The sequence below is a fragment of the Malaclemys terrapin genome, chromosome 9 (genome assembly GCF_027887155.1).
Source record: "Malaclemys terrapin pileata isolate rMalTer1 chromosome 9, rMalTer1.hap1, whole genome shotgun sequence".
NCBI lineage: Eukaryota > Metazoa > Chordata > Testudines > Emydidae > Malaclemys > Malaclemys terrapin.
The window spans coordinates 36,752,552-36,779,253 of record NC_071513.1 but is presented as its reverse complement, the minus strand read 5'-3'; the positions used below and the strand labels follow the sequence as shown (position 1 = coordinate 36,779,253).

General features: G+C 40.7%; 1 protein-coding gene across 6 annotated transcripts in view; it reads right to left on the bottom strand.

Annotated features, from left to right (window-relative positions):
• The window catches only part of DIAPH2 (diaphanous related formin 2), an 869,427-nt gene that overhangs the window by 164,787 nt on the left and 677,938 nt on the right, over positions 1-26,702 (bottom strand). For all 6 annotated transcript variants that reach the window (XM_054038969.1, XM_054038972.1, XM_054038973.1 and 3 more), the window contains one exon: positions 23,829-23,964. In XM_054038969.1, coding sequence (XP_053894944.1) covers positions 23,829-23,964 — 136 coding nt within the window. The remainder of the gene's footprint in view (positions 1-23,828; positions 23,965-26,702) is intronic.

The window sequence follows — 26,702 nt, the reverse complement described above, 5'->3', positions numbered from 1 at the left end:
ATAAGAGAACCCATATCTCATGTCAGTCTACAAAACAAGTCAAGGCCTTGCATACATAACATTTAAACTCATTGTTTGTGATAACTTTACATAAGCCTGAGATCAGGTTAATAAAATGACAATGCTATGCTTAATTGTACTAGCAAGCTATAAAAAAGATTTCTAGAATTACATATTTTCCATTTTCAGAAAATATCACACTAGTCAAGGTCTATTTTAGCAGGAATGTATTAAACTGAAATGCATCAGCATTGTCCCAGGTGCCTTATTCTGAATGGATTTATGGGCTTTCCAAGGTTGATTTTCATGAAACTTAGAAAAATAAGCATGAATGTGGAATGCTCAGTAATAAACAGACGCACACCTCTAACATGGGGGCCACATAACTCCAAAAGTGACAGGAAATGAGGCAATATGAGTGGTATTGTACCCAAAATAATATACATTTTACAGGTTTCAGAGTAGCAGCTGTGTTAGTCTGTATCTGCAAAAAGAACAGGAGTACTTGTGGCACCTTAGAGAGTAACAAATTTATTTGAGCATAAGCTTTCATGGGCTACAGCCCACTTCTTCGGATGCATAGAATGGAACATATATTGAGGAGATATATATACACATACAGAGAGCATGAAAAGGTGGGAGTTGTCTTACCAACTCTGAGAGGCCAATTAAGTAAGAGAAAAAAACTTTTGAAGTGATAATCAAGATAGCCCAGTACAGACAGTTTGATAAGAAGTGTGAGAATACTTACATGGGGAGATAGATTCAATGTTTGTAATGGCTGACACTTCTTATCAAACTGTCTGTACTGGGCTATCTTGATTATCACTTCAAAAGTTTTTTTCTCTTACTTAATTGGCCTCTCAGAAAATATAGGTTTTTATCACTCACACCGGGCTCTCCTGTTTCTTTTTTGCACATGACTTAACATATTTTTATGTGATTCAAGACAGGAAATTCTCACTCTGTTTACATGCGAGTTCCACGAGGTCCCTCTTACAATTTTTCCAAGGTACTGACAGAGTACACTATCTTGTTCCATGCATGATTCTTTTAATGTGGCATCCTTCTTTAAGACTCCAGCACCACTGAACTAGAGTTTTCAAGTGATCTTCACCAATTATTTTGTCTTTTGGGCTGAGGGATTGATTTTTTTCTAATATTGATTTCTGCCAATTCAGAGTGCTGGCCGGCTCTTTCCTGCTTCACTCAGGAGGAGCACACACAGGCAGCAGCAATTTTAAAACTATCAAATGTGGCAGCCTGAATGAACACACTGTTATGCCAGTTCCCTCTCTATACAATTAGACCCTGATTTCCCAAACACAGACTGTCTGAAATTCAGGCTATTCTAAATTTAATTGTCCTCTATTGTCAAGACTCAAACAGAGCTTGAAATCTATTTATCTGAATGATAGATTTTGCTAAAGTTGCTAATGCCACTGAGGTCTTTGTAAAATGGCGGGTTGTTGGGGTGGGAGGATGTCTACCATCACTATGAAACCATCAACCTTTTTGTCTCTTTACAAGGATGAACATTATGTAAAATTGTGACAGCTTTTGTACCTAATCTTAACCACACAATAATGATTTTATCTGTACCTATGGTTTTTACTTGTATAGCTATTCTCTGAATTATGAATATTGCATAATTGGAGAACTTTCAAAGTTATGATTTCTCCTGGGGGAAAAACCCAAGCCATGCCCAAAGTAGTCAAGGTCACAGAATTATCTGGATTCTAAAAACTCATAGCATTATTACCGACAGACCAGATACTGATACGCTGTGAGAGATAGTAGGAGACAGTGACCCAGATCAAAGTGACCCAAATCAAAGCTTATCTGCTAGGTGACTAGCCACTGAAACTTTATAGCCTATCAGTGTCTTATATCCCCAAAGGTGTTAGCAACTAACATGTGTACCAAAACCACTGTTCCACTTTTGTGCTGCTACTGCTAATACATCTTCATTGTACTTATCCGGGCCAGTCTTAGGATTCATTTACAGTGTATTGTGGGGAAAAAACTTGTCAGTCCTTCCTGGGCTCTTGGGACTTACTGATATCACACTATGGCTTTACCAAAGACTGGTGTCAGTTTCTGGACAGCTGGCAGCACGGGAGAAGGATTTCTCTGTTCAAATGCTGTTGAAGTGCCACATAAACAGAATAGGCTAATATGGGATGAAAGAACACTGCAGCATGTGTAATTATGGGATGAGACTGGAGGACTAACAGCACCCAGATTTGATTAATTTGCATTGTCACTTCAAAATATGTGGGTTGCCAGCCCAGGCAGAAGCAAAACCCAAGCTCCTTAGGTAGATTCTTTCTGTTCGGCAGGAAGGGATGTTGAGGACAACAGCCACGATAACACTGCAATGAAGAAATACCAGAAGTGCTAAAACTATGCTGTTCAAACAAACTATCTATCTGATGGCTTATCTATAGTTGGCCGCCTTCCACGTAGAACAAATAATGAGCAAATTTTCCAACAGTGTAGGAAAATACTTAAAATAGATCTCAGAGATCCCACTTTTAAGATTGGCTAGAGATTGTGGGGAGACAGACAGACATACACTGCAGCTCAGGGTCAGCCTACTATGAGATCTAAACTGTAAGTCAAACAGGAGGCACACACTGCTAAGTATAGCTTTTATCACACACTTGATTCCCAGTAAGAGAAACAATGAATCCAGAATTCCTGTTGAACTTTAATCTCCAACATGGCAGCATGATACACTAATGTATCAATAGGATGGATATTACAAACAATTAATATTTACAAAAATTTCACTAGAAACATTTTGCTCATGTTGTTCTCTGTAAAAACAAGCATAAGTTAAAACTTTAGCTAATAAGGAATAGTATTTTTCCCAGTAACTTCCACATCTCTCATATCACCATTTAGCTATCACCAGATACGATACATAGTTCAACTTATAGTACATAGCTGAATTTTGATTATACTGTATAGAAGGGAATAGGTAGGAAATAAGGTAGAAAGTACACTGGAATATGGAATCATAGCATTAAAAATGAAAACTAACTCACTGATTATTTTTTTCCCTCTGTACGTATATATCAAATTGATAACATATACATTTGTATTCTATAACCCAGTAGCTGAGGAATGTTTGATTGAGCTATGTAGGATTGAATGAATACGCAAGAAACTGAGGGAATGCTAAAGGGAAGAACAGAAGACTTCCCACATTCAGACTAATTATAAAGGAATATCAAATTGATTTTTTCAATGAAAAGTATGCATTCGAAACCCAATGTTACATCTTTGGAGACCATTTTAATTAGAAGAAACTTGTGCACTTGCTCCAAGGCCTTTTCTCTTGTGGACAGAGCCCTGATATTACTCATAAAGGTTCTCACTTCTTAGCAAAAATGCAGATAGCTAACCAACCAAGGAGGTTTTCATTTTACTGACATGAGGGCAAGGCAAACATCTAGTTTTGCAGCTAAAAATATGCTAGCAGAAGGTCCTTTTAACATTTACAGCACAAGATGAAGTAGAATTCCTTCCCAAATATTTAATTTGTGACATTACCTCACTGAAAATATAAAATTAAAACTTTATACCTTGGGAAGTAAGCATCAAATGTGTCTGCAGTTTGCTTTGTCCTTATAGAATTATATACAAGGAGGATTTATTGCTAAAGCTTGCGGCTTATTCGGTCTCATTTCTGATGTCACTGCCACTTACATTCTATTCTCCAAGTGACGTATTAAAGCTTATAACTTGAAATGGCCCTAAAGATAGAACCTATGAATGGCCTAATAATTAGATTTGGTGCGTCCTGAGAATACTGGATGCTTTCAGAAAGGATTTAAAGATGGTAGCTCCCTAAATTGAATCGAAGATTCTTTTGGAAGACCCACTGGAGTGAAAATACTCAAAGACTAATGTATAAATTTTAACTTCCCTAACTCCCCAGCTTAATTAGGGCGTGTTCCTCAGACCAGAAAAGGAAACTGAAGAAACAATGGCAAGGCTTTGGGTTATTTTCCATGGAAATGAGAGCTGGAATTCTTTTTCCTTACTGCAGTGAGTCTTTGTTAAGTACACTGGAAGGGGAAGTCTGTTTCCTTTTCCAATTTAAATGTACTGTAGTGATAATTAGTTCAAAGAATCTGCTCTGACACAATTGCCTTTCATTTTCAATTGTTTTCAAATAATAATAATGATAAACAGAAGCTGAGATATCCACCTTTCAAAATAGATTTGGTTTAAACTAATGCACATGACCTCAGATTAGCAAGGGTAAGCAAACTCTCTCTCCTTCTGCATTTCAAAAAGGCCCAGCTGGTAAAAAAATAAATACATAAAAATGAAAAAAAAAAAAAAAAAATGTATGAAGGATTTCTGACCAAAAAAAAAAAAAAAAAGGGGGGGGGGGGGCGCTACAGGGAAAACACCAACAAAAATAATTGTCTAGGGCAGTGGTCTCCAAACTTTTTTGATCGCACACCCCATCAGTAAAAAAATGTTGAGCATGCACCCCCTGCTGCACCGAAGCAAAAAAAACAAAAAACAAAGACTCTCCTCCTGCCACGCACCTACACACACCCTGAGGGTGTACGCACCTCACTTTGGAGACCACTGGTCTAGGGAATGTGAAAAGGCAGCATTTCTCCAACCCCGATAAACAAATAACTTTATAAAAATACATACACTTTGGTGAAATGTAAAATTATAAACCTCACTATGAGACTGCAGGGTGAAAACAGGTGAGCCTGCACTCTGATCACTCAGATGTTAACTAGTTCCCCTTGAGAAAGCTGAATGGTGTAATTAGGCAGTCAGGCTGGCCCACTGGATGGTTTAAGGAGTCAATTACCTCATCAGCGCAAGATGGATAAAGAAGCAGGAAGGAAGAGCCAAGGAGGGTGGTGGTAGTGGTGATGAGAGGGGGGAGGGAACGAGGACTAGTTGAGCTCAGCCAGACGGTGGCCTCCAGGAAGGGAAAACTCTATTTCCCTCATGTCCTGGGCAGAGGGTCAAAAGTGCTGTTGGCACTATAAATAGACAGTTGCACAGGGATTGTTGGTGGAGGAAACTTAAAATAAAAGAATATGGTGACGGCACAAACACTGGAATCCGTACAGTTTCTGCGGGGAGAAGGTGGGAGAGGAGCCACGCCTTGTCACACATACATTTTGCTCTAAACTTAAAATTTGGAAGACAAACTACACAGACACAAAAGGAAAAACAACAAAGTCATGTTGTCAAAAACAGCTGCATTCCAAAACAAATGTGTGTGTGTGTGTGTGTGTGTGTACACGTACATATTGTCACTGCAGTGTGTATAAGAGAAAAAAATGTATTATCCCACTATTCTGATGAACTTCTATTATATGCTCTTACATAGGGGCTTAATAGAATGCACGTTATTTATTCAGGCACATGAAATTGGATTGCAATGGCACCTGGGTTCCTAACTCCTTTAGGCTCAATTGAAAACCACAGCTTCAACAGACTGAAAGAATCCAAATCTGCTATTATAGTCCCAGTGAGAGAAGTGAAGTTTCTTCTTACTTTCTTCTTAATGTTTCTCTTGGGCGCCTTTGGTTTCCACTTGACAGCTTCATGCAGGAGTTGGCATCTAGAGGATATTCCCCAACTATGTCCAGATCTTCCTTCTGATTCTAGTGGAAACAAGCTCTGGGTTGGTAATATCTCAGATCTTGTCATTGGTGATAAAGTCTTTCCAACCAATGCTCAGAATCTTCTATAGGCACTTAGTTTTCCTACTTTGTGGTAGCTCTCATTAACAGACAGTATGTTTGAATTTAAAATGCTCAGTTTTGTTCTGTATGGTGCTGTATATCTGATTTCCATACATTGCTGAGTTTGGTAAAATGCTGTGGAGGTCTTTCCTTATCCTTGATGTCACTTCCTTCTTGAGATCTCAGTTAGCCATTATGGTGCTGCCCAGCTAAGAGAAATGTGGTTTGTTCTTGATATTTTTGTCTTGTCATATGAAGTTACTGCTTGATGTCTGGGTTGAAAGGATATTTGTTTTAGCATAACTAAATTGAGCCCTCTTTGGCCTACTATTTTTGCAAGGTGGCGTGTTTTTGATTGCAACTTTTCAGGGGTGTCGCTCAGTAATGCATTACCATCAGTAAAATCTAAGTATTCTAGGCATCTGACATCTACCCACACTATACCAGTGTTTGTGTTTCTAATTCACTTTTTCATTATCTAGTAGTCTATGGCAATGCCAAAGAAAAGCAGAGATAAAATGCAGCCCTGTTTCATGCCCATGTTCACAGAGAATCACTCTGTTGTCTGGTTGTTCACCCTTACAGAGCACTTAGCATCTTCTGCATGTGGCCTTGGTGATGTTGACAGATTTAGCTGGGATTCTGTAGGACTGAAGAATATTCCTCAATGTATGACTGTGCAGGCTGTCATATACCTTTTGAAAAATCAATGAAATTGATGATGAGGGGACCTTTACAATCTATATATACTTCTTTGATGCTACCTAATGTGAATACTTGATCTATAGAGGATCTCTTGGGTCTGAATTCAACATATTCTTCTCTAAGCTTTGCATCCACTGCCTCTTTCATCGCAGGGGCTCTCAAACTGGGGGTTGGGACCCCTCAGGGGGTCATGAGGTTATTACTGGGGGGTTGCAAGTGGTCAGTCTCCACCCCAAACCCTGCTTTGCCTCCAGCATTTATAATGGTGTTAAATATATTAAAATGTTTTTTTAATTTATAAGGGGCATTTCGCTCAGAGGCTTGCTATGTGAAAGAGTCACCAGTACAAAAGTTTGAGAACCACTGCTATATAGTATCACACTGCAGAAGACTCCCTACAACAGAGAGTAGTGCAACTCCTCCTCAGTTGTTAGTCAGTAAGATCACCCTTTTGGGGTATTCTGACAATGAATGCATAGTTTCCACTGGTCAGGAAGGGTCTCTTTTTCCAAAACTTCATTGACCAATTTCATTGGTTTCAAGTGCTTTTAGCATTTCTATTGTAGTTTGATCATTGCCTGTCATTCTGTTATGTTTCAGCTTCTTAACTTCAGCCTGTATTTCTGCCATCTCTACTGGGCTAATGTTAATGTCAAGTTGATCAGGTTTGCATTTCATCAAAATCTGGTGAATTGGGTCTGGGATTGTTGAGTACTTTGAAATGATCTGACCATTTTTCTGTTCTACTTCAATTGTGAGCATTTTTCCATCTTTGGTTTTTATTGGTCCATTTCCTGTTTTGAGATTTCCACACAGGATTTTAGTCACTTGGTAAATGACTCTGTGGTTTCCCATTATAGCACAAGCTTCAGCAGCTAGATCATCTTTTATCTTTCCTTGCTTTGCTTTTCATGGCTTTCTTTGTTTTCTTGTACTCATTTTTCCCCCCTTTTCTCCCCAGTATTTGCTTGGTTTTAGCATTCAGGAGTTTTCCTTTCAGTATTTTTCTGTTCACACTGAGACCTCATATCTTTCAGCTTATCATTTTCTTGCTCTATGTTGATATCCAACTGTGACAGCTACTGCATGAATCACTTTGTCTCTGAGCCCTGCCTGTTTTTCTTCAGGTTCAGTCTGTCTCTCTTCCTCTGCCCCTAGCAGTACCTCAAATCTGTTCCTTTTCTCAAGGTGGAATTTCTTGCAGTACTCTTTTGATTTCAATTGTGACTGTTAATATTCTTTACCACTTTCTGCTTAAAAGTGATCTCTTTCAATTCTTTTGCAATAGAAAGACACTGGTAGAACAGTTACACACTTAGAGAGTTATTGAATGGAAATGGAATAAGGTGTTAACGCCCAGAATGTAATGTGTCACCACTGCACACCATAAAATGCCGACAGTATCAAATGGGTGGTGCAATAATAATCTGCTGTTGAACACAGAGACTTAGGTTCTCTGTACTCATTCAAGTACAGCCCAGGAACCTATACATTTCATGTGGGTTTATCAGATCTATTAATTGGATATTCTTTGTTTGGGCTGAGTGCTCTCAGTTGATACTATGAATCTGTCAGCAATAACTATTGACTTGAATGTAAATACACTTGACTGAGAACACTACTAATTTAATTGCTATATTGATGAATAGCAGCTGTTCATTTGACACTTCAGTAAAAAAATTACAATATTGAAATATTAAACTAAAACAAGTTTCTAATTAATGATTAGGCAGCACAAGTGTGCTATTACCCACTTCCTTTAGTATAGAGCTATTTAGATTGTTTTCAGCCTTTATCTCATATCTTAGAATGGTCTTCTGCAAGATAAAGTTAAATAAATATAATACAGCAGTATTGTGGTATTTAGCTGCCCTGTACCACACCTTACTGACAGTGTGGGGGGCAGCTGGCACTCCCTGACTCAATTTCCCTTCCTGAGGTTGGTCTCCTTGGCTTTCCGAACACCAGACGGTGCTGGAGATGTGGCTTAGTCCTCCAGCCAAGTCACAAACAAAATTTAACTCCTTCCAGCATAGCAAAAGTCCGATTAAAAGTTGTCCACAAAACAAAAAGGTTTTTCTCCCTTTTGGGGAATTCTCATCAGCCTGCTCTCTGGGTCCTATTCGAGCCCCTTTCTGGGTTACCTTTGAGAGTCTCTAATCTCAGAGATAGAACACTCAGCTCCTACGCTGATTCCACTGAGATATTTACTGTTCTCTGTTCCTTGCATCCTTCCCTGCTCTGCTCCCTGAAAGCTGGTTCCTCTGGAGTACCTTGTCCAGCATACCCTGACTCATTGCCTTCCAGTCCAGACCAGCCTGTCACCCCAGACTGATTTCCCTCGGCCCTTTTATAAGGCCCAAGTGTCCATTAAGCTATCACATGACCCACTCTTGTCCTGTCCCCTCAGCCTGGGAAGCAGATAATTTATTATGGCAAAGTCTGACTGGTCCCATCTCTCCTTAATAGGACAAGTCACACTGTGACAGGCAGCAAGCATGTACTGTACACAGAACACAAATTTGTAGCTACCAGTGATATTGCCTCGTCCACCTCGTTTCTCTAGTTTTACTGCCTTAAACTTTAGGAATGATCACATGTTGCTGAATGCAACACAGTGTACAATGTCCCTGTAGTTTTTAAATCTGAGTCCCTTGATTTGCAAACTAACAGAGCTCAGGTGACTCACACCATCATGTTATTACCCATCTTCTCATTTTTAAAAACATATTTCTCATTTAAACTAAATTCACATTTAGCTACTGTGAGTACAAAAACCCATCTTTCGTTTCTACTTCAATTTGAAAAGATGAGGAATCACATACTCAATCTTAAACACAACGTTGGTTTATAGATATTCTTTCTTTTTTTAATCACCTTCTTCCCACAACAGGTTACACATCTCACCAATGACCTGCAATTTGAAGCTGCATATTTGATTACTAAAATCCAGGGTCGGCTCTGGCTTTTTTGCCGCCCCAGACAAAAAAGCCTCCCGCTGCCCCCTCCCCCCCTCCACCCCCCCCGGGCGGCGAGCGCGGCAGGGGAGGGCGGCGAGCCCGGTTGCAGCCCTGCTCTTCCTGGCCGTCCGGAGCGCCGGGGGAGGGCGGCCCCTCTCTTCCTGGCCGTCCGGAGCGCCGGGGAAAGGGCGGCAAGCCCACCGCGGCTCCGCTCTCCCCGGCGGCTGGAGCGCCGGGGGGAGGGCGGCGAGCCCGGCCGGGGCCCCGCTCTCCCCGGGTGAGCGCCGCCCCCCTCCAGGTGCCGCCCCAAGCACATGCTTGGAGGGCTGGTGCCTGGAGCCGGCCCTGCTAAAATCTGATGCTGACAAAGCTCCACTGAAATCAATAAAAGAAAGGTTCAATTCATTTAATTAGATGTCTGCATATGAGAAAAAAAAAAAAGATAGGTAGATTTCTGACATTAAACAAGGGTTTTTTGTTATACCTAGTGGACTTATTCTCCTGAAGAAAAGTGCTGTATGCGGTGTCTAATCACAGTTTGCTCTTAAATTGAATGTAATGTGTAAATGTTTTTAATAATAACGTGCAATGTATAGGAGTGTGATAGTAGGCTAATATCTAAAAGAACCTTCCAACCCTTAGTAAGTCAGCATGTTTCAGTGGAAACAATATTAAAAACTAAGATGTATTACGGTGATGGAGAATGATGGAGAATGAAAGTTAATTGATTCAAATCACTTCTAATTAAGCTAGTTTTGAAAAGTTTCAGTAGTATATTTCTTCAGAGCTGTTTAACACCATGGTACAGTAGATACAAGACTTATCAACATGATTAATTTGTCTCTGTCTCGACATACTGTGGTAGAAAGCCTCTTGGGAGAAAAACATCTCAACAGACGTGTGAAACTATATGCTGCAGCTACAAAAACAACATTCCACTGATGCAAAATTCAACGAGCAACCTATTCTTCCTCCTACCCTTCAGTTGCATACAGATAAAACTTCCATTTTATGACAGTTCTATATTTAAAGTGGAAATCTCCTTCCTGTTCTTTGACTACTGGGTAACCCTTCAGTTAAGAGGCTGCTAGCTGACCAACTAAATTAATTATTTCAGAAATTCTTATTACTATTTATCTAACACCCATTGAGTATAGTATGTATAAGCATCATTTTACTGAACAATTACACTGAGAAATATGGCCACCTCTGGGATGCAGCACAGCTGTCATATTCAAGAACAACACTAGATTCATAGATTCATAGATTATAGGACTGGAAGGGACCTCGAGAGGTCATCGAGTCCAGTCCCCTGCCCGCATGGCAGGACCAAATACTGCCTAGACCATCCCTAACAGACATTTATCTAACCTACTCTTAAATATCTCCAGAGACGGAGATTCCACAACCTCCCTAGGCAATTTGTTCCAGTGTTTAACCACCCTGACAGTTAGGAACTTTTTCCTAATGTCCAATCTAGACCTCCCTTGCTGCAGTTTAAACCCATTGTTTCTGGTTCTATCCTTAGAGGCTAAACTACTACATAACAGTTTGGATAAGAATAGTTTGTCCAAATGACATGACAGGATGTGGGAATTATATAGGCAATTAGCTTGGAACTTGGTCAGTTCAGCCAACAATTTGATAATACTCCTACTTTTTCAAGAAGTGCCATGTTTTCTTCATAGTATGTGCTGATAACTCTGGTTTTACAAAACACTTTTATACCTTACCATTTTATTTTCTCCAGGAAATATTTTTCTAAAATGTAAGTTAACTTTTCTTACCTCCCATATGAAGATTCTTCACATTCCTTCCAGGTCACCATACCAAAGATGCATATTATATAAGCTCTATCATTTATCACATAATTTACAAGAAGTTCTATGCTGTATTCTCTAGTGAGATAGTACAGTTAAATGAGTAACAGATAAAAATCAAAGAAACCCTTGCACCAGTAAACAAAGACAATTTGTCTCAGACCACTGTTTGCTGCTATCTATTTTTCATGATTTCTGTACAGAAGTTCCCTAGGGACTGGCATACAAAAATAAATTAGCAATAAATAAAGGCATTTTCATATAAATAAATGCACAGTCTCACCACTCCACAATTAAATAAAGCCTAAGTTAGAATCTTTTAAATTTTTATTACTCCATCTTGTTTTTATTTCCCAATGCATTTTCATTCTATATATACACATTTCTCTTGACTCTTAGTGGCTTTTCCACTAACTTTTAATAATCTTTCATGAGTTTATTGACCCCAAGATGATCCCCACTGGCTATCTTTATTGTCACCTTTTTATAACTTGAGCTTCTTACCCTTTGGCTCAGTTATTGCTGTTCTGTATCCCCCAAGTGCATTTACCACCCAATAATCTCATCACATTTTTATTCCAGACTTTATCCTTTGGTATCTCCTCTTCCCCAGAACCCTCCAACCACATTTTTCGAAGTCTCTTCAAGCTCTTGAGAAATTCTAAATTATTCATTGTATTAAAGTTTTGGGAAATGCTCATATGATCCCAATTTGATTGATACATTATTGCTATCTTATTGCTATCTTGTCAGTTAACAAATTCTCACTCTTTTTTAAGGATTGCTACACCTTTCATGATGTGTGTGGTGGAACAAAACAGCCTGTCACAACATCTGATGAAGAGAAGTAGGATTAGATGAAGGTTTCTAACCATCGGAGGAGTGGATACAGGGATACAGAGATCTAGAAGTGGAGAATGGGCAGGGACAACAGGGACCCAGAAAGGGTGAATGGAGATGGGGAAAGGGAATGTGGGGCAACAAAGAGACCCTGCCATGGGTGGGAAAAGAGAGCAAATAGAGATCCTAGCATGGGGATGACAATGTGGGACCCGGGGATGACAATGTGGGACCCAGGTACATGGGGAGGAGAGAATGGGGACCACACAGATCCCCTGACATGGGGAGAAGCCAGCCATGTATGGACACACAGAGCCCCTGGCATGAGGGAGGAGGGGTGGGTAGCGTTGCACAAGTCCCTGAAATAGAGGGGCACGGGAGGGCGGAATAAATGCAAGGAGCCCCCTGGAAGGTGCACAATCCACTTGACTTACAGAAGCTACGAAGCTGCGTCCCCCAATAAATAAATATATGCAAATAAATACAAAATAATTTAAAAAATCATGATATAATGACAGGTGCTCCAGTGGAAGGAGCAGGGGGTCTGGAAATCATGGTTCCCTGTTTCTTTGTTTTGTTGTTTCATTCCCTGATTCCCTTTGAGCAAATTTAATGTCACAGTACCTTAGTATGGTTACTTCCTGGGGGTTTACGAAGCTTTGTAAAGTGTCTGATTATTATTATTGTTAATATCCTCAGATGAAAGATCCAGTATTACAACTTGCACTGATGTAGAACCTTTCATCAAAGGATCTCATGACACTTTACAAAGACAGATAAGTATTATTAATATTTTATAGATAGGGAACTGAGGCATAAAGCTAGTAAATTACTTAGAGTCACACAGCTAATCATTAGTGCTGTAGGCAACAGAATCCAAGTTTCGTTACTCCAGGTATCCTGTTCTAACCATTAGCCAACACTATCAGTTAGCACAAAGCAGTGTTATATTGATGCTGATGCAGTAGTATGGGGTCACAAAGCAATATCCTTCTCATATTAGTTTTAGGGTGGGTTTTTTCCACGCTGCATGCTTATTTTGAAGGACACAGAATAAGTACATAAAAATTAAGACAGTGCTGTGACATTAGGAACTAGTTGTGAAAGTGACCTTCTGCACTGTACCTTTACATCATCAATGCCAGTGAAACAGTTCTGTGAAATGCAGCTATTATTACGAATGCCAGTCTGAACATTAATAGAGTAGATACATTTTTAATAGGTGACTTATGATTCAATATTGGGATATCCATATGTTTTAAGAATGAGAACACCTAGACATCTGAGATAGCCATCAACCACTACCAAAGAACTCCATTTCCATTATCTTCATCTTTGTTAGGGGAAAACATTAATATACCTTCAAAACATTTAATTCAATACTAATTATGGCTGAGGCAGCTCATTCCACCCTTTATCTTCACACTGGTAGTTAAAAGGTGATTTTAATTGCCATGCTAATAAGATATAATAAGAGCAAAACTGCTTCTGATTAAATAACATTTGCATCAGAATTGCTGTTGTAGGCTCTTCAGTTCCTGGGAGGTTGTCTATCTTTAGAGCTTTTTTCTTCCCTATTTTCATGTACCATACAATAAAATGTTACCATACTGTTAGACATGTTAAATTAAACACACAAATGTCATGAAGTACAAAGTAACTGGAATGGTAGCATGTATGTATTAGAGTATCCTTTGGAAAGTCAGAAACTGTGCAGAAGAACAGCTAAAAAAAGACTACTCCAGTTTTATAGATGTACTGAGCTTCAGAGGAAATGAGATACTTTGAAAATAATTTCTGCAAAATTCCTCAGGTCTCTTAATGGAGAGGAAGGATAGTTCAATGTTTAGAGTACTAGCCCGGGATCTGGTTCAATTTTGAGCTCCACTACAGTCCCTATGTGACCTGGGGCAAGTCACCCATCATCTCTGAGCCTCAGTTCCCCATCTGTAAAATGGGGATGAAAAGAGTACACTCCTACCTTTCATGAGTGTTATGAGCATAAATACATTAAATACTGTGAGGCATTCAGATACTACTGTGAAGGGGGATATATGAGGAGCTAAGATAAATATGAGAGCTTTTTGGCATGCAAAGACAGGCCTCATTTTATTTTATATTATGATTTTAAATCAGCTATATATGCATTTATTCTTTCATTGAGAACATTTGCAGATAGTTTTTTCAAAAAGATTATCACTGTTAAAAACATAATGCAAATAAAAATGGAATTCCATAGCAACACTGAAAGTCACCTCCCAAAGCCAAACTTCAGCAATTCCAACTGTTTTGGTGCCAGAACTTTTTTTTTTTTTTTTTACGTTGCAATTACAATACAGTCTTTAAATACATGATTACATACAGATACTATTTTCTGCAGGACTCCTGCATCATGTAATGTGCAAGTTTGGCAGTGTTCAGTTAGTAAGGGAACTGTTCAACATTTATTTTCAGCCCTATTATTCAGTGCACGGCTCCCTACATTATTCCTAGCTCAACATCCAAATTATACATTAAACGAAGCAGGAGTGTTTTCCTACTTACATTGGTGTAAATTAAAAATCCATGGACTTCAGCCAGTGTATCCTGGGGTAACTGCTAACAAAAGTTGGCTCAGAACAAGTCACAGTCCCATATATAGATGTTTTATTCACAGGGAACCATCCAACCACAGGGTGAAAAAATAGTACCTGATCCTATAATTAAAAACCTTCATAAAACAGACACACAAAGTACTACTGTGCGTTATCTTGGATAAGTTTACTGCTGGAAATATAATTTTGATACTTGATTCTGGGAGGGACTAACTGATACATTACTTATTCAAATCACCCTGCTTTTGTCCTCGTGAAAATATTTGAATTTTGTTAATATGGATGTATTTTAATATTTTAGGGGTAAATACTACCCTGGCTGGAGCAGCAAATGATTGAAAACTCATGGCTATCGGGGGAGATCCGGGATGACTGGAAAAAGGCTAATGTAGTGCCCATCTTTAAAAAAGGGAAGGAGGAGGATCCAGGGAACTACAGGCCAGTCAGCCTCACCTCAGTCCCTGGAAAAATCATGGAGCAGGTCCTCAAGGAATCAATTCTGAATCACTTAGAGGAGAGGAAAGTGATCAGGAACAGTCAGCATGGATTCACCAAGGGAAAGGCATGCCTGACTAATCTAATTGCCTTCTATGAGGAGATAACTGGGTCTGTGGATGAGGGGAAAGCAGTGGATGTGTTATTCCTTGACTTTAGCAAAGCTTTTGATACGGTCTCCCACAGTATTCTTGCCAGCAAGTTAAAGAAGTATGGGCTGGATGAATGGACTATAAGGTGGATAGAAGGCTGGCTAGATCGTCGGGTTCAACGGGTAGTGATCAATGGCTCCATGTCTAGTTGGCAGCCGGTTTCAAGTGGAGTGCCCCAAGGGTCGGTCCTGGGGCCGGTTTTGTTCAATATGTTCATTAATGATCTGGAGGATGGCGTGGACTGCACTCTCAACAAGTTTGCAGATGACACTAAACTGGGAGGAGTGGTAGATACGCTGGAGAGTAGGGATAGGATACAGAGGGACCTAGACAAATTAGAAGATTGGGCCAAAAGAAACCTGATGAGGTTCAACAAGGACAAATGCAGAGTCCTGCACTTAGGACGGAAGAATCCCATGCACTGTTACAGACTAGGGACCGAATGGCTAGGAAGCAGTTCTGCAGAAAAGGATCTAGGGGTTACAGTGGACGAGAAGCTGGATATGAGTCAACAGTGTGCCCTTGTTGCCAAGAAGGCTAACGGCATTTTGGGCTGTATAAGTAGGGGCATTGCCAGCAGATCGAGGAACGTGATCATTCCCCTTGGTGAGGCCTCATCTGGAGTACTGAGTCCAGTTTTGGGCCCCACACTACAAGAAGGATGTGGAAAAATTGAGAAGAGTCCAGAGGAGGGCATAGGGTGACCAGACGTCCCGATTTTATCGGGACTGTCCCGATATTTCCTTGTTTGTCCCGCGTCCCGACCGACGTGCGGTCGGGACACTGGACAAACAAGGAAATGCCCCGGAGCCTGGAGCCCGGAAGTGCTCGCGCCCCCCCTCCGCCCTGACTCCGCCCCCTCCTCCCCCGATTGGCTCCCTCCCTGAATCCCCGCCTCTTCCCCGGGCTCACCATTCCCCCTCCCTCCACAAGCGCTGGAGGGAGGCCCGGGAGACGCAGGGGAAGCGCGGGGCCGGGGTGAGTAAGAGTCCGGCCTGGCCCCGAGCAGGCAGGACTCAGTCGGGCGGTAGGGAGAGGAGGGGGGCGGCCCGCGGGGCCAGGCGGCAGCTGTTCTCCCCCCCCGGGCAGCGGGACTTGGGAGCAGCTGCTGCTGCAGCTCCCACTGCCGTGGGGGAGGAAGCGGCCATGGCGCTCCGTGGCTGCGGCACCTCCGAACCCCCCGAGCCAGGGCCTGCTGCGGGGACCCAGCAGCGCGTACGCTGGGCCCAGCCCCTGGCCAGTCATGTCTGGGCTGCTGCCCAGCTGGTGCTATCCCGCGGCGGCCCCGGGGCGGAGGCATCGGCCGCCCAGCCCCGTTCGTTCCCCTGCGGGACGGGGGGGCTGGGGCCCGCTGCCCCCACTCCGGGGCCGCCGCGGGATAGCACCAGCTGGGCAGCAGCCCAGACGCTGGCCAGGGGCTGGGCCCAGCGTACGCGCTGCTGGGTCCCCGCAGCAGGCCCCGGCTCGGGGGGTTCGGAGGTGCCGCAGACACGGAGCGCCATGGCCGCTTCCTCCCCCACGGCAGTGGGAGCTGCAGCAGCAGCTGCTCCCGAGTCCCGCTGCCCGGGGGTGAGAACAGCCGCTGCCTGGCCCCGCGGGCCGCCCCCCTCCTCTCCCAACCACCCAACTGAGTCCTGCTCGCGGCCAGGCCGGACTGTTACTCACCTCGGCCCCGCGCTTCCCCTGCGTCTCCCGGGCCTCCCTCCAGCGCTTGCGGAGGAAGTTTTTTTTTTTTTTGGCCACGCCCCCCCGCGTCACACCCCCCCCCCCCCCCGCGTCCCGATATTTGCCTTGGGTGATCTGGTCACCCTAGGAGGGCAACAAAAATGATTAGGGGGCTGGAGCACATGACTTATGAGGAGAGGCTGAGGGAACTGGGATTGTTTAGTCTGCAGAAGAGAAGAATGAAGGGGGATTTGATAGCTGCTTTCAACTACCTGAAAGGGGGTTCCAAAGAGGATGGATCTAGACTGTTCTCAGTGGTACCTGATGACAGAACAAGGAGTAATGGTCTCAAGTTGCTGTTGAGGTGGTTTAGGTTGGATATTAGGAAAAACATTTTCACTAGGAGGGTGGTGAAGCACTGGAATGGGTTACCTAGGGAGGTGGTGGAATCTCCTTCCTTAGCGGTTTTTAAGGTCAGGCTTGACAAAGCCCTGGCTGGGATGATTTAGTTGGGAATTGGTCCTGCTTTGAGCAGGGGGTTGGACTAGATGACCTCCTGAGGTCCCTTCCAACCCTAATATTCTATGATTAGCACAGATATTGTCCAGTGTATCCTTTGCTTGACTGTTGGAGTAGGGGCAAAAGGGGCTCCCTATAATCTTTTGTCCTACCAGCTGCAGGAAGCAGGATTTGTTATTGCTGTTGATATTTATATAATGTCTAAAATATGCTAGTCACTTAACAAAACTTAAAAAAAAATCCTTGATTCAGCCCTTAAAATGCAGGTAGGCAGTAAGATTACTTTAGACATGTAAACTAAGAAGCTGGAAAACAGAAGGCACTTGTTTGCTCCATTCAGAAAGGCTTTAGGAGAGCATTAGAATTTTATATTCAAAGATATAGTTAGAGAATGAGTGAAAAAAACAGTGCTAGGTTAAAATATTCCCGGGTGAAAAGAGTCACCTTGTCAAAATGACAGCTTGAGAAGACATATGCACCTTTCCACTATGACTTCTGTGTCATGTTGGCTTAGAAAAAATTGCAAGCCATTTTCATAAGCAGCAATGACCCTGCAGAGCTGAAAGTATCAAGTAAAAAAACCTCGTTTGGCAAACTAAGACATACTTATTGAATCAGATTGTTCTGGATTCTAATTGTCTTTTGCACTAGAGGTATAACACATGGAATGGTTATTATGGTATATAGTGGTTTTATTATAGAAGATAACACATACTTCAGCAATGAAGACAGGTAGATAGGTTATTTACATCATCAGGCCCCGGTTAAGATTTGAACAAGGTCACTGAGAATAGTTACCGGCAGTTGAGTATTATATACAGTAGTTTCAGCACATTTTACAGTGGACAGTCAACCACACCTTGGTATTTTCCACACAGATCAAGGACCAAATTACAGCGAAACTTCAGTTAAAATCTACTTCCAGTAAAGTTCCTTCATGGTTATGAGCAAGACATATTATGCCTCAAACTGTCTTGATCACATATCCCAGAATATCTCCTTAATATGGCTACATATTAAAACAAATTTCCAACACTGTCAGCTGACAGTGGACACTTAATAAGGAATAAAGGAAGCTTAGTGATTGGTCAAGTGTTGAACACATCTCACTAAACTTAATCTAATAAAATGGAAGTTTATTCTTTTAGGAAGAATTTGTATTTAAACTGAAATTAAATAGAAAAGACTTCACATCATATTGTGAATTAACAGAGTTTTCCGCCTACACAAGTCATCAAAGGCTTATCTGAACAAATCTATGGCTTCTTCTTCTTCTTTTTTTTTTTAATATGGTGTCTTTCCCACTCTAGGCAGATGCAAAATAATGTTAGAGTATGTGGTTTCACAGCAAACTCTGAAGAAGTCACTTCAAATAAAACAAACAAGCAACCAAACAAACGTACAAACAAAAAAACATACAAACAAATGTAATGTGGTTTAGAGGCTCTGTGGCAAAATCACGTGCATAAGCTTCCAAAAATATTATGTCCAAGAATTTTTACAAGACTACCACAAAAAGAATTTGAATATGTACATCTCTGTGCATAAGTTACAGTGATACAGTGGAAGTTTGTACAACTACATTTAAAAATACAATGCAAAACATGAAAGAATTAGGAAAACATAATTTATCACTGTCAACAAATATAGCAAGGTATCTAATAAATATGTTCTCTTAAAAATAATTAGTTGCACATCTAAGAAAGATCACCGACCTAGATGAAAAGAAAACTGTCCTAATTTGGCTCATTGCAAAGTTCTGAGTGTTTACAGGTGACTAGCCATTCTTGCCAAATATAAATTATACAAAGACTTATCTAATGCACTGATTTAACTACATATCAATATAATTAAAGTGGTACAACTCTTTTAGTGTGGATGCAACATACTGGTATAGCAATTCCCACATGAGAAGAGAATAAGGTAGACTGGTATAAGGTACCTTTGCATCACTATAACTGCACCCACAGTAAAGGCTGAACCAGTACAAATAGCTGTACTGGTACAAAAACTATGTGAAGACCAGGATTTAGGTTTGAAAGTGTAGTTGACATGTTCATTGCCCAGTGATGGTGGCAACTATCTTTCAGAACATTCAGATTATTTTGGGCACTATGGTCCAAAGGCACCCTCTTCTGGAGGGCACAAAATGTAACATAAGCAGAACAAAGGGTGGAAATGCTTGTAAAACGTTGAAAGGCAAAGCATAGTGGGCTGATGGCATGGTTTTCCTACTTTCCAGAAGCCCCTCTGCAGGATATTGGGACAGAGCATGGAGGTCTGAGAGGATACAGCAGCAGGAAAGAAATTGTATTCTATAGCACATTACCCACAAGACCCTAATATATTTATATACTGGTTCCACTCTATGCATACACTGTTCAAAGTGAGGATGTGCAGAGACATAGAACACAGCTCTTAAGGGCTGCCAGGTGGGAAGGTGGACAGCAACATTAAAGTACTGGCAATCTATACTAAAGCCCTGGGATCTACAAAATTTTTCTTGATGATCATCAAGCTCTGTGGGTTTTAAAGGCCTCATCTCAACTAGTGCACAGGACTGACAGCCCCTCCACAAGAAGAAACTGCACAAGTCAGGCCTGGCAGAGTTTTTGAGTTTGATCTAGCCCCTGTTGAAGTCAATGGGAGTATCTCACCAACTTCAGTAGTAGCTGGGTCAGGCTCTTTGTGCTTTTTTCCAAATTCCAATTTCTTTCAATTACAGGAGAGAACTGGACATATGGGATCAAAATACAAATATTTGTAAACTAGAGTCAATCATGTTTCTGTAAAATAGTAAGAGGAATTATTTTAAAAAATGTAGTCAAATTCTTCTTACAGTTTTTAAACCTTTAAAACAAACGGATGTTATTTTTGTTTTTCAATCTCTTTCATAGACCTCCATAATGGTGGTGCAAAACTGAAATCACATTTCAACTGGTTGACACAGCCAACTATCTGGCTTGTATACTGTTCTTTAGTCAAAATGACGATGCATTAATTTTCCCACCCATGGTTTTATGGCTTTTGTTACATATACAAGAAAATTTAATTAAATTTCTCCAGTAAGATGACTTCACATATTCATGAACAAGGTCACTGCAACAACATGTTCTGGAAAACTAGTCAGGAATCAATTTATTCATATTCAGAAAGTAGATTGTCCTAGCTTTTTCCTGATTTTTTTACACCATTATTTAAGAATTTCCCTTTCCCCCTAAAAAGAAAAGTCCAGTCCCCTCACGGATGGCAGGGCTAAGTATTATCTAGACCAGGGACCTCAAAATCAAATCACCACGAGGACCAGATGAGGACTAGTACATTGGCCCAAGGGCCGCATCACTGAAACCTTTTCATATAACGATACAAAGGTATAGTCAAAATGAAAAAAACAAAGAGGAATATAGTATGCTATTAAAAGTCAATGTATTAACTTTTTAAAAACTGTAATGCGAAGAGGGGTTTTAATAAAATATAAACACCTGTTACACTGATGATGATCTACATTAACAGTCTATCAACATAGCTGTAATGGCAGGAACTTTTTAAAGTAACTAATACAAAATACGTTACCACTTTTAACAAACATTCTTCCCAACTACTCACAGCAAAGAATCATACATGCTGAACTTCATACCTCAGACTCCTTGTCTAGTCCATGAGGCCCCACCCCACTCTTCCCACCCCTTCCCCACCCCCATTCCAACCCCTTCCCCAAAGTCCCCGCCCCAACCCAGCCCCCTCCCTGCCCCTATTCCAACCCCTTCCCCAAATCCCTGCCCCAGCCCTGCCTCTTCTTCGCCTCCTCCCCTGAGTGCGCCGCATCCCCGCTCCTCCCCCCTCCCTCCTGGAAAGTCCTAAGTGCCGCCAAACAGCTGTTTGGCGGCGGGAAGTGCTGGGAGGTAGGCGGAGGAGCAGGGATGCGGTGCGATTGGGGTGGGGGGAGCTTGGCTGCCGGTGGAATCGGTGCCTATGGGGGGCCACAGGAAATAACTCCGCAGGCCGCATGTGGCCCATGTTTGAGACCCCGATCTAGACCATCCGTGATGGGTGTTTGTCTAACCTGGTCTTAAAAATCTCCAACGTTGGAGATTCCACAACCTCCCTAGGCAATTTATTCCAGTGTTTAACTACCCTGACAGTTAGGGAGGTTTTTCCTAATGTCCAACTTAAACAGTATCAAAAGCCTTACTAAAAGTCAAGATATACCACATCTACCACTTCCCCCCCCCACATACACAAGGCTTCTTATCCTGTCAAAGAAAGCTATTAGATTGTTTTTACATGATTTGTTTTTGACAAATCCATGCTGATGGCTACTTATTATCTTCTAGGTGTTTGTAAATGGATTGCTTAATTATTTGCTCCATTATCTTTCTGGGTACTGAAGTTAAACTGACTGGTCTGTCCCTGGGGTTGTCCTTATTTCCCTTCCCCCCTTATTTCCCATATATATTGCAATTAAGCATGTAATTTCACAGACATACTGCTGGAATTATGATTTCAATGGAAAGGCAGCAAAAAGAATCTAGGCTGAGAGGTAGACCACTTTTTTCTACAAAGCGAGAAGATATGAAATAACTGCAAAAGGGCATACAGAATATTGCTAGACCAGCTAATTATATTAAAAGACTGACAGGGACTTACACAGTGTAGCAAACTTGAAGAAAGAACAATATTATGTCGCCAGTCCCAGTTTTCAAAAGTCCCAGTAACCTGGAGTTCCTCAATTTTTGGGTGCACTTTTGGGTGAAAGTTTGAGACACTTTCAAGTGGCCTCATTTTCAGAAAGCGCCAACACACACCCTTTGCTATGCTGGCCATTTTAAGATGTCTCAAGTTGGGCCACCAAAAATTGAGGAACCCAAAGTCACTGGTCATATTTGAAAATCTTAGCCATATTTTTTTTTTCCAGGCGTGCTATAGTGTGGAAGTCCCTGGTTAAACTCACTTGGAGACATTTTAATCAAACTGTGTTAAAACTATATTGGCACAGCAGTTTTCATAGAAAATGAAGGCCAGTTACCATGGGAACTCCATTTTTTAGGATATCTTGGGCCTGATTTCAAAACTGAGGAGCACTCAGAACTCCCTGTGGTTCAATGAGAGCTGTGGGTGCTCAACATATCTGGAAATGAGGCCAAAGGCCTCTCCAGCTGGACACCCAAAAATAAAGGCTCACAAAATCATTGATCACTTTTGAAAATTTTGTCCTAATATTTCTGAAGTGTAAGGCATCCCTGAATAAACTACCTTTCACTACAAATACTGTATATACTCACTTAAAATATAATGTTTTTATTTCAAACACTTCTTCCTAATTGATTGATCTCCAGTTTAGTGCTACCTCAATTCACGCTAATTATAAGGTTTATTGTAACATCATTCTGGTACAAAACTTATATATCTTGGCACCTTACATAAGGTTTGTCAAAGAAAAAAAAAATCTATTATTTTGCTAGAAGTGAACCTGTCAGATTTGTTCACTGAGTTGAAAAGAGAAGTTGTAGTCACATACTGAGCATTTTTATATGTTTTATGATTGAGAAGGATTAGTTCAGTCTCACAACAGCACAAAAATGATCACAGAAGGAGAACAGCAACTGAAGTCTAAAGTAATCTCTTGTTCAATCTAATTCATATTTGTGTCTTCTTCTCTCAGTTATGGAGTCCAAAGAGATGGAAAGTAAAGCCTGCATTTTGCAGTCTTCTGAAACTTTGCAAAAAATAGATATTAGGAGCCAATTGATTCCTCCTTCCTCTCCCTCTGGGGCTTTCTCATAGAATGCCCTCATGAACTACATAATGTCAGTCTAGCTAACCAGTAAGCTCAACACATTACTTTTTATCATGCTGAAGTGTCACTCTGTATTTAGGCTCACAGCTGAACCAGATTTTTCAGCTCATAATAGTACTGTTGGGAGAACATCCATTTACAATATGGAGCCTTCAAGCTCAAAAAGAAAGACGTTAATTGACACAATATCTTGATTATAGAGATGTTTACATAATAAAATTAACAACAAAACAAGTAAAACTTTTTCTTGGGAGGAAATCCATATAAAAAGAAATCAATTAACTGCAACAAATGAAAACAAGCCAATAATTTACCACAAAATGCCTTGGAAGAGACATTGTATATAGTGAATGACAGATGCAGAATAACATGAAAATCAGGTATGTCAAACCAAAGTAGAAAATTTACACTAAAAAAGTTTACTTGGTTTCTGCACTTTCAACATAGCAATTAAGGACTTTTCATACTAACCTGGAGGAGTCTTAACTAGAATATCTTTTATTCTGTTTACAAATTCCTCTACTGAAAATAGTGCCTTACCTTTGTTCATATCAATCAGCTGCTTCTTCTTCTGCTGTCGCTCTAGTCTCTCTCGTTCAGCTTTCTCTTTTGCCAGCTTGGCTCTCTTGGTCTTCTCCTCCATTTCTCTCCTCTTGTTGTTTTCCTTCAGTGCCTCCTGCATGAGAAATGTTGAAAATAGGATTTTTCCATTATTTATGCACTGTAAATTGGGGAAATTCTAATTTAATTAAAAAAAAATGGCTGTGTATAGACTTCGCCCGTACTGCGGCTACACTTTTGCTTCTTGAAGAGCATTGATAGCATGTGATTTTGATAGCATTGAGTGAAACCTCCTGTTTCTTTTTCTATAAGAAAAAAAAATCAGGTACAAATGAAACCAAAACATTACAGCTTGGGGAGGTGGGAAATTAAAGAATCATCTGTGTTAAAGAATTACTGAAGGATGATATTTTGCACAAGTGAAGCAGATTTCTACCTAGATTAGACACACTTAAAAGTGAGGTTTTGAAATACATAGTGCCTACTAGACCAGTAATGAAATGAGGTGTTAATCTACTATTTTATCATGTATCCAATAAGGGAAAAGAAAAAAGAGTTAGTACCTAATGATCCCGAACATGTAGCAATCCATACAAACCTTGGAGAGAGTGCAACATGAAATACTAATAGGTTTGAGAGAGATAGAGAAGATGATTAGAAATACTAAAATAGTTCTTCACAACTAGAACAGCAGGAACACCTATGGGGAGATAGAAATGCATGAAATTATTCTATAGCAACCCCCTGGGCTTATGTAGGCAAGATAATGGACCTACATCAGACTGTCTCAGACAGAAACCTTGAGGATGGCAAGTGGCAAGCTGGAAGAAAGGCAAGACCCCAGTGTGAAGGCACTTTAAATACAAGTTACTACAGTTCTGTTTGTTTCTACTGCAGTTTAATTTACAATTTCTAAAATGTTCTGGTTGAGATTTTCAAAGCAGTCTAGGTGATTTAGCTATACATCCTGCATTGACACTAAGGGAAGCTATCTGTCTGAATTTCTTAAATTCTAAAAATTTCAGCCTCTATGTCTGCCCAAATCACGCAAATGACGTAACTCAAATCTACAAAGAAGAAGAAACATATTTAAGGTAAAAAGAGCCCAGCATGATTTTTGCCTACCTCTGCACATCTACCCAAATTAAATTCTGGGTTCTCCGAATGTTGGCAATCTTGCACCCACTTGTCAGCTGCTCATTCAAAAATCTCAGTGCGTTGTTCCCTGCTGCCCCTTAACACATGAAATAACCGGGCCTTTTTAGGCTCAACCGAACACCCTTACTTTCTGCACATTTAAGGAGCTCATGAAGACACATCTTTATTATGGTTAGAGCTGGGCTAAATATTTTTGGCGAATAGTTTATCTGCTAGAAATTGCAGTTTTAGTCAATACAAAATTATTTATAAATTTATGTCGAATAATCTCAACCGAACCAAAAAATCAAAATGTTTTGAAAATGTTAAATCAAAATAATTGTGGTATTTTGGGCTGGAGTCACAAAACCTCCTGATGAGGAGAAGGTTGTGGTGGTGATGAGGTTGGTAGCCTCCTTACAATTTTTAGCTCAGTGGTTAGGGCACTCACCTAGAATGTGGGAGCCCCAGGTTCAATTCCCCCCTCCACCTGCTATGGCAAAGAAATTTGAATTTGGGTCTCTCACACTGTAGTAAAGTGCTCTAGCCACTGGGCTATTCTGGTGTGTCTACACAGGGATTAAAAAAAGAAAACCCGTGGCAGGCCCGGGTCCATTGACTCAGGCTTGGTGGGCTGAAAATAGTGTAGATGCATGGGCTTGGGCTGGACCCTGAGGTCTGGGACTGTCAAGGATCCCATGACTCTGGCTCCATTCTGAGACCAGATGTTTACACAGCAATTTTCAGCCCTGTAGCCAGAGCCCTGAAAACCCCAATCAGCTGACCCAGGCCAGCCATGGCCATCTTGTGGGTCTTTTATCCCTGTGTAGATGTACCCTGAAAGAACCTACCCTATATGGCACCCTATTTAGTAGCAAATGACCTGTTTTTTTCCCCAGAGGTGCTAGGTACCTACAGCTCCCACTGATGTCAAGGGAATTCAAAGTTCAGAGCACCTCTGAAAATTAGACCTTAAGAATGGTATTTACTGCACCAAATACACTGTTAAAAAGCAACAATATTTTGAGAGAAAGAAAAAAAAGAAGAAAACAATATTTTATCCGTTCTTTTTTTGGCCAGTTCTGTCTCTGCACATTTGATCACAACTGGCAGAGACTTAATTTAATTGCAACTTCACAAACTGCAATGAAAGCAAATCCCCATAACCTTAAGAAAAAAAAAGTCACAGATTAACAAACTAGTAGCCCAGCAGCCATTGACATATTGTGATTACATTGAGGAACACTCCATAATGTTTTATAGTAGGAAGGCATAACCTAGAAAGCAATCTGAAAAAGATGTATCTGAAAATTTACGTTTGGCCTGATCCTTCCTTCAGACAGAAATCCCAATTGAAGTGAAAAGGCGTTCTGTGTGAATGAAGACTGCAATATCAGGCCCATCATCTGATAAAATACATTGACTACCCAGAATTGTCTTTGTTGAAAACTGAGCGGACTAGATGAGGGTCACTCATGGTAGAGAATGAGCCATCCTGAAGGAAAAAGAATGAACAGCACCGAGATGAAACCAAAACCTATATCAGGATGAGAAAATAGGAAATGTGACTAATCAAAGTCAATCCACCTGGCTTTTAATATTTGAAGCCTCTAATATTTTATTTTGTTTCAATACTTTCACTGTTTTGAATGTGTTCATTTGTTATTACAGGTCCTGGGAACCTAGCCTACTTATTAAGTTATATGTTTTATAAAG